This window comes from Penaeus japonicus, unplaced genomic scaffold (genome assembly GCF_977035675.1).
Source record: "Penaeus japonicus unplaced genomic scaffold, GWHDUDI00000001_assembly GWHDUDI00000015, whole genome shotgun sequence".
Classification (NCBI taxonomy): domain Eukaryota; kingdom Metazoa; phylum Arthropoda; class Malacostraca; order Decapoda; family Penaeidae; genus Penaeus; species Penaeus japonicus.
In genome coordinates this window covers 23,410,043-23,420,042 of record NW_028234417.1, presented here as the reverse complement: position 1 = coordinate 23,420,042, position 10,000 = coordinate 23,410,043, and the positions used below count along the sequence as shown (strand labels likewise).

The window sequence follows — 10,000 nt, the reverse complement described above, 5'->3', positions numbered from 1 at the left end:
CTCTCCCTTCGCCCCCCTCTTCACCTCCCTCTCCTGCTTTTCTCCTCTCTACCTATAACCCTCTCTCTCCATCCCCCTCCCCCTCACCTCCCCTTCTGCTTCCTTCTTGCCCTCCTCTCCCTCCCTCCCTCCTGTTAATCACGTAGTGATGTAATAGATACAGACATAACCTGTCGCTATCTTCTTGTCTTATCATTTGCTCGCGTTTCAAAGGCGAGTTGTTCCGACACGGATGTGGTCTTGCTCCTCCGCCTCCCTCCTGCTTTTCCTCCTACTTTTCCTTCTCTACTTTCTTTTTTTTTCTCTTTTCTCCTCTCCACCACCTCCTCCTCTTCCTCCTCCTCATCATCATCATTATCCTTCTCCTCCTCCTCCTCCTCTTTTAATCTTTCTTCCTCCTCCTATTTTAAGGTGGTAGGCCGAGCAGAAACAGTGCAAATAGAAGTGACCGTAAAAGAAGACACACCTTTATATCTGATATTGCTTGCGTGATAAATTCCTTCTCTGGTTATCATTGTAATCATCATTAATATTATTATTGTTATTATCATCATTAATGTTTATCGTTGCCATTATCATTGATATCATTATTGTTATTATCATTAATATTATCATTGTTATTATCATTACCACTGTTATCATTAATCTTATTATTGTTATCATAAATTATGTTTTATTGTTATATTCAATAATATTGTTATTGTCATCATCACTGATATCATAAATGTAATCATCATAAATATTATCATTGGTATTATCACTAGTAACATTATTGTTATTGTTATCATTAGTAACATTATTATCATTGGTATTATCACCAGTAACATTATTGTTATTGTTATTATAATTAATAACATTATTGTTATTGTTATCATCACCAGTAACATTATTGTTATTGCTATTTTCATCAGTAACATTGATATTGTTATTATCATCAGTAACATTATTGTTACTGATGTCATTGTGTTGTTGATATCATTATTATTTCTTCCCAAGTATGATGAGTAAACGATGAGAAGAGAGGTTGATATGTGGATGTTTTATGGAGTCGAATTTAATGTGCAAACGGCGGGATTACAGAAATGTTTTTGATGTTCGCACAGGGTATCTTTGTGCAACATCTGTCAACATCAGGTGGCCTGAGATGCTCTTTTGGATCGTCAGAATGTGATATATATTTCAGAAGGGATTTGTTATAAGAAAGACTATTGACATGTTGGATGTGCATTGTACCTCCTTTTTCTCCACCTTCTCATTCTCCTCCATTTTGTTATTCTCTTACACCTCTTCATTCTCTTCATCCATATCCTCCAACCTACTCCACCTCTTCATTCTCTAACACCCCCTCCTCTTCCACTTCCTCATTCTCCTCCACCTCCTCTACCTCTCTTTTCTCCTCCACTTCCTCATTGTCCTGTTTCCTCAGTTTCATCCATTTCCTCATTCTTCTCCACCTCCTCTCTCCTCCACCTCATTCTCCTCCACATCCTCAGTTTCACCCACTTCCTCATTCTTCTCCACCTCCTCAGTTTCATCCACTTCCTCATTCTTCTCCACCTCCTCAGTTTCATCCACTTCCTCATTCTTCTCCACCTCATCATTCTCCACTTCCTCAGTTTCATCCACTTCCTCATTCTTTTCCACCTCATCATTCTCCTCCACTTCCTCAGTTTCATCCACTTCCTCATTCTTCTCCACCTCCTCTCTCCTCCACTTCCTCATTCTTCTCCACCTCCTCTCTCCTCCACTTCCTCATTCTTCTCCACCTCCTCTCTCCTCCACCTACTCAGTTTCATCCACTTCCTCATTCTTTTCCACCTCATCATTCTCCTCCACTTCCTCGTTCTTCTCCACCTCCTCTCTCCTCCACTTCCTCATTCTTCTCCACCTCCTCTCTCCTCCACTTCCTCATTCTTCTCCACCTCCTCAGTTTCATCCACTTCCTCATTCTTTTCCACCTCATCATTCTCCTCCACTTCCTCACTTTCATCCACTTCCTCGTTCTTCTCCACCTCCTCTCCTCCACTTCCTCAGTTTCATCCACTTCCTTATTCTTCTCCATCTCCTCTCCTCCACTTCCTCAGTTTCATCCACTTCCTCATTCTTCTCCACCTCCTCTCCATAAAACCATAGCCACACCTACATCCCCCTCGCATCCCCCACCCACCCACAAACCTCACATCTCGTTCTTCTCCACCTCCTCTCTCCTCCACTTCCTCCGTTTCATCCACTTCCTCATTCTTCTCCACCTCCTCTCTCCTCCACTTCCTCATTCTTCTCCACCTCCTCTCTCCTCCACCCCCTTTTCGCCACGCAGCCCAAGTGTTGCAAATCATTGTTTTGTTGTTTTATTTTTCCCTGCGATTCTATCTTTTGTCGGCGGATGTGTGTGGCGTGCTTGCTGTATTCTTTTTTATTATAACTGTTGTTTTTTCCTTTTTTTCTGCATTTTTTTCATTTGACTTCTCTTTGATAGTGTTGTATTTGTTTTGTTCTTTGTCAGTTGGATATATTTATTTTCTGTTTTTTTTTATCTTTTTTTTTTAACTTTCCTTTTATAGGTTTGTTTTGTTTTTATTCTTATTTTTTATCCAGTTTTCCTTCTTCTCTCTGACCTTACTTTTTCTCTTAGTTTTCACCTCATCGTTTTTCTTCTTCTTCCATTAATCCCTCTTTCTCCTTTTTTTCCCATTCCTCCCTATCCGCCCCCTTTGGTTTTCTTCCTTTCTCCATTTGCGCCCTCCTTTATCTTTTTATCTCCCCTCTATCCCCTCTCCTTCTTCTCCCTTTAATCACCCTCTCTACTCCCTCTTCCCTCTCCTCTTTTCCCTCTTCTCCCTTTTATCTCTATCTTTCCCCTCACCTCCTCTTCCTCTTCTCCCTTTTATCTCCCCCTCTCCCCTCTCTTAGCGCCCTTGTCCCTACTCCCTCTTCTCCCCTTCATCTACCCCTATACAGCCTCCCCCTCTCTCTCCCTCTACCCCCCTACCCCCGTTCCTTCTCTCTCTCTCTCACCTCTCTCCCCTCTATCCCCCCCCTCCCCCCTTTGTCTGTCTTTGCCGCTACGAGGAAGTCGACGCTCTAACGGACAGGGACTTCCGGTACCTGTAAGGGTGCGGGAGGGGGGAGGGGAGAGGGGGAGAAGGAAGGGAGAGAGTGGAGGGGAAAGGGGTCGGAAGAAGGTAGGTTAGGGTAAGGCGTAAATGGGGCGAAGGGAGAGAGGGAGGAGAGAGAAGGAGAGGAAAAGGGGGATATTGAGAGAGGGAAGAGAGGAGAGGGAAGAGAGGGTGGGGAGGGAGGGAGAGGAGGGAGGGGAGGGAGGGGATAGGGAAAGGAGAGGTGAATCGGTCACACAGCGCCGCCGCGAGCCGACCTACGCGGCCCTTCCGTTGACATTGCAACAGTCAACAGTAATCAACGACAACAATAGCGATAGCAGTAATAAGAACAACGGTAATAACAATAACAGGAAGACAAATAAATAGACAACACTTGACAAAATATAAGACAAATAAAACAACAAATAACAATAATGATATTCAATGAAACAAACAAACAGCAATAATGGGAGCAATATACCAATTACAACAATATCAAAATTCCGTCGATAAACTTGATAACATATCTTTATAAATGTGGTTGTTTTATATTAGAAAGATGCTGGGAACCTTTAGCATGAGTTTCAGAAGTGTTTGAAAGTAAGTAATGATATCTATAATTATAATTATTATTTACAGTTATGGCTTTTATTACCATAATCATCTGCTCTTAAGTTTATTGATATTGTTGTCGTTATTATTATTATTATTGAGGTATTCATAGTCTTCATCATAATCATCATTATATTTTTTTTCTTGCTGTTCTTATGTTCATTAATATCAACATTTTATTGACATTATCACCATAATTGAAATTATTGTCATCATAATTATTAGCAGCATTATCGTTATCATTGTCATCGCTATTAATATAACAGTGAATGCGGTGATCGTAATTACGGTTGTTGTTTCATATTATTATTGTTGTTATCACTATCGTTGTAATCACTTTATCATTATCATCATTATAACCATTATTATCATTATCATTGTTGTTGTTACTGTTATTATCATTATCCCTATAATTATAATGATTATTATTATCATAAAAAATATTATTATGAGTATCATTAATAAGATTATCAGTATCATTATCATTGTTATCACTATCATTAATTTTATCATTTTCATAATTATCATTATTATAATCATTGTCATTATTTTCATTATTATGAGCACTATCATTATTATCATTATGATGATGATCATCATTATCATCAATATCATTATCATTATTATTATTATTATTATTATTATTATCATATTATTATCATTATTATTACTATTATTATTATTATTATTATTATTATTATTATTATTATTATTATTATTATTATTATTATTATTATTATTATTATTATTATTATTATTATTATTATTATTATTATTATTATTATTATTATTATTATTATTATTATTATTATTATTATTATTATTATTATTATTATTATTATTATTATTATTATTATTATTATTATTATTATTATTATTATTATTATTATTATTATTATTATTATTATTATTATTATTATTATTATTATTATTATTATTATTATTATTATTATTATTATTATTATTATTATTATTATTATTATTATTATTATTATTATTATTATTATTATTATTATTATTATTATTATTATTATTATTATTATTATTATTATTATTATTATTATTATTATTATTATTATTATTATTATTATTATTATTATTATTATTATTATTATTATTATTATTATTATTATTATTATTATTATTATTATTATTATTATTATTATTATTATTATTATTATTATTATTATTATTATTATTATTATTATTATTATTATTATTATTATTATTATTATTATTATTATTATTATTATTATTATTATTATTATTATTATTATTATTATTATTATTATTATTATTATTATTATTATTATTATTATTATTATTATTATTATTATTATTATTATTATTATTATTATTATTATTATTATTATTATTATTATTATTATTATTATTATTATTATTATTATTATTATTATTATTATTATTATTATTATTATTATTATTATTATTATTATTATTATTATTATTATTATTATTATTATTATTATTATTATTATTATTATTATTATTATTATTATTATTATTATTATTATTATTATTATTATTATTATTATTATTATTATTATTATTATTATTATTATTATTATTATTATTATTATTATTATTATTATTATTATTATTATTATTATTATTATTATTATTATTATTATTATTATTATTATTATTATTATTATTATTATTATTATTATTATTATTATTATTATTATTATTATTATTATTATTATTATTATTATTATTATTATTATTATTATTATTATTATTATTATTATTATTATTATTATTATTATTATTATTATTATTATTATTATTATTATTATTATTATTATTATTATTATTATTATTATTATTATTATTATTATTATTATTATTATTATTATTATTATTATTATTATTATTATTATTATTATTATTATTATTATTATTATTATTATTATTATTATTATTATTATTATTATTATTATTATTATTATTATTATTATTATTATTATTATTATTATTATTATTATTATTATTATTATTATTATTATTATTATTATTATTATTATTATTATTATTATTATTATTATTATTATTATTATTATTATTATTATTATTATTATTATTATTATTATTATTATTATTATTATTATTATTATTATTATTATTATTATTATTATTATTATTATTATTATTATTATTATTATTATTATTATTATTATTATTATTATTATTATTATTATTATTATTATTATTATTATTATTATTATTATTATTATTATTATTATTATTATTATTATTATTATTATTATTATTATTATTATTATTATTATTATTATTATTATTATTATTATTATTATTATTATTATTATTATTATTATTATTATTATTATTATTATTATTATTATTATTATTATTATTATTATTATTATTATTATTATTATTATTATTATTATTATTATTATTATTATTATTATTATTATTATTATTATTATTATTATTATTATTATTATTATTATTATTATTATTATTATTATTATTATTATTATTATTATTATTATTATTATTATTATTATTATTATTATTATTATTATTATTATTATTATTATTATTATTATTATTATTATTATTATTATTATTATTATTATTATTATTATTATTATTATTATTATTATTATTATTATTATTATTATTATTATTATTATTATTATTATTATTATTATTATTATTATTATTATTATTATTATTATTATTATTATTATTATTATTATTATTATTATTATTATTATTATTATTATTATTATTATTATTATTATTATTATTATTATTATTATTATTATTATTATTATTATTATTATTATTATTATTATTATTATTATTATTATTATTATTATTATTATTATTATTATTATTATTATTATTATTATTATTATTATTATTATTATTATTATTATTATTATGGAAAAGACCGAAGTAGGCAGTTTAATATTAATGGTAACAGTGTAACTCGGGTTAAAATCCTTCAAATAGTTTGGAGTTAATATCTCCCATACAGCCGGAGATTTTGAATTTATCAAAGATATAATTGTAGATTAGCTGCCTTAAGAGCAGTTGCTGGCAATAATGCAACCTTTCCCTCAAGCTATGAGACTACTCATTGATCATAGCGCACCTGCACTAATAACACAGGTTATCCAGAACAACTAGAAGGTTAGAAGCAATGCAAAAGTTTTGAACATGAGGATGGATCTTGGATTACCAAGCATTAAGGGTAGAATTACAGAAATCAAGACATTAATAGAAGTAAAATCATTCAGTTCTCAAGAAGATGGTTTAGCCAAGCAATCCCTTCAGAATTGCCTTTCTGCAATTTAGACAAGGTTCAAGTAGTACAGGGATCATAGTGTCTCAAACAACGTCAAAGGAACTGAGAACATCCTTGACATAAAAGTAATCATATGTCCTCTGATTGAAGAGTTTCATGAAAAGAATGAATATGTAACTACGTAGAATCCAATAAATGCCACGTAAACACAGAAAATGTGCGTGCAATCGATAAAAAGCAGGGCCTTTACATACGTGTCAAGAGAAAATACATGTACAGTTATGTTGGTGTCATCCTGATATATCAGTTGACCGTTAACCATGCTGTATTAATGCATGCTTTTGAATTTTCCACAAACTGTTTTATAACATTTAGGAGTAAGTTCCTATACTTATCTATGTGCATAAATCGTATATATTTTGAATATTCTCTCTCTCTCTCTCTCTCTCTCTCTCTCTCTCTCTCTCTCTCTCTCTCTCTCTCTCTCTCTCTCTCTCTCTCTCTCTCTCTCTCTCTCTCTTTCCTCACCTGTTCTCCGGGATTAGCGGTGACCGTGATGATGGGCGTAGAGGGCTGCCAGTGAGGGGCGTGAAGAAGGTACAGGAGCACCCTCGTTGGGCGGGGTCGGGGTGGGATACGAGCCTTGACTCCGCCCCCTCGAACATTAAGCCACGCCCCCATCACGTGCTCGCCGGAGGAGGCAGACACGTTGTACACAAGCAGACTGCCTTGGCTTCCATCATCTGAAATTCAAGGATGAAAATATATGGGTATTTTTTTCATTATATATATTAGATTACATAACTTGAATGTAACTTTGCTGAAATATCACATTTATTTCCTTGCTTCACTGATGTGCCCAATATTCAAAATTATGATTATCATTAAGAAATGATTGATGGATATAGAGACACATAATATGATAAAAAAAATCTGTTACAGTTCTAGATATTCTTTATATCGTTTACAATGGCGCATTTGCAAATGATAACCATGCAACTGACACCTGTATGACACAGAAATATTACTGCAGTTTGCAGATACGAGTCGAAGTCACATGTTTTTGGCAAATGTATTTTGTGCATGATTGCGTTATTGCATTGCGTGTGCGACCAAGATGTTTACATGATGCTATTGCTAAGGCGAAACTATACTGAATGGTATGTATGTTTAGTTGAAATGCTTATGTGTACCATATGCTTTATGCTATAATCCAATGGTAATTGTAATTATATCATTGTCATTACAATCCGATTATCAGTGTCACTGTAAGCATCATAGGTGTCACAATTATCCTTATTTTTGTTAATATCCCCCTTATCACTATCGTTATCGTTACTATCAAATCAACTTCACCACCACTATAGTCCCTATCATTATCACTTTCATTATCACAATCACAACCGTCGCTCTCATTAACTTCACCATTAGAATCATCACCATTAATACCGTCTACATTTTTCAATGTTAATTATCACATATCACCAACACCCCTTCCCCTCTCCTCCCCCCTTCCCCTCTCCTTCACACTCACCTATCCCCACATCCTACCTACCCCCCCCCCTACCCTCTTACATTTCACCCACGTGGGCGCTGGCGTTGACGAGGTATTCCGTTATCACGCCCGTTAATGGTCCTAAGCCCCGCCCACACGCCCATGATCGTCTTCGAGTGGGTCTTTCGGCGAAAATTTAGACGACGATTTCAAATGGGCGGAAGGAAGCCACGTCAGATCACTCCGCGGGAGGATGGGGGTGGGGGAGGGGAGGGGAGGAGAGGAATAGATAGGTGGATGGATGGATGGATGAAGTGGAGTTAGAGGGAAGGAGGGTAAGAGGGAAATAGGGAGGAAGAGAAGGGGAAAAGAAGCGAATGGCGGTAGGAAGGAAGAAAGAGGGAAGGAGATAAAGAGGGATGGAATCAACGAAAGAAATAAGATGGACGGGTGAGAATAAGGTAAGGAGAGAAGTAAAGAGAAGAGAGGGAAAGAGAATAAGGGAGAAAGGAAGAGAGAGAAGAGAGTCAAATCAACGAGAAGAGAGAGAAAGAAAAGAGAAGAGAGAAGCGAGAGAGAAAGAAAAGAGAAGAGAGAAGCGAGAGAGAAAGAAAAGAGATGAAAAGAATTCCAGCTGTTTCGAGGTATGCAAATGAAGGGCATTTCGTCCTTGGTTATTTGATTTCTCTCATTTTATTCTTCTTCTTCCTCTCTCTCTCGCTTATTATTTATGGAAAGGGGCGAAATCATTTTCTTTCTAAACCGCAGATTATTCAATATTCCTTCGAAAGAAATGTGAATAAAATAAAACGAAATAGGGTATAGCCTGGATATTCGAGTAGGCTGTGCAGATCATTTGCATCACGTCATTTGGAATATCGTATATCATGCTTCAAGTTACATAGAGATTATAATTGTTTTGATAAACGTTAGTGTTATTACATGTGAAAGATTACATCTAAGTTCAGAGGAATGCCATTGCTGAGCTAATGGTAGATGTATAAAAATAAAATATATATATGGTTGTGACATCATAGATTTCCTCACGCTGCGATGTCAAAGTTAAGATTGCTATAGTTTAGATTCATCATCTTGTTCTTCTCTCAGTGTTTTGGTGTCTTTTGCTTCTTATCTACTTTTTTATCATTTACTGGATTCCCTTTTTCCCTTCCTTATATAAACTTAATCTTTCCCTTTTTTTTCCTCACTCTGTCTCTTTTCTCTCATCCTTATTCCTTTCAGTTTATTCCGAGGTCCCTATCTACCACCTCTATGTCCTTCGCCAAGGCCTTTCCCTCCTTCCCCCTCCTACTCCCTTCATCTCCTCTTACCCCCCTCCCTCCCGGAGCTCCTCCCCTCCCCCATCCCCTCCTTTGACCACCCTCCCTCCCCTGAACCGCCTCTACCCCCCTCCCCCTCTCTCTCAGCGCCTCCTCAGTCAACAATCACCCATAATTTCGAATGACGCATGGGGAGAGAGAGAGAATAATC

At 31.0% G+C, this 10,000-nt stretch overlaps 1 protein-coding gene across 2 annotated transcripts in view; it reads right to left on the bottom strand.

Moving 5' to 3' along the window:
* Positions 1-10,000, bottom strand: part of LOC122247661 (uncharacterized) — a 194,664-nt gene that overhangs the window by 27,643 nt on the left and 157,021 nt on the right. For both annotated transcript variants that reach the window (XM_043007120.2, XM_043007119.2), the window contains exon 2: positions 7,543-7,757. In XM_043007120.2, coding sequence (XP_042863054.1) covers positions 7,543-7,757 — 215 coding nt within the window. The remainder of the gene's footprint in view (positions 1-7,542; positions 7,758-10,000) is intronic.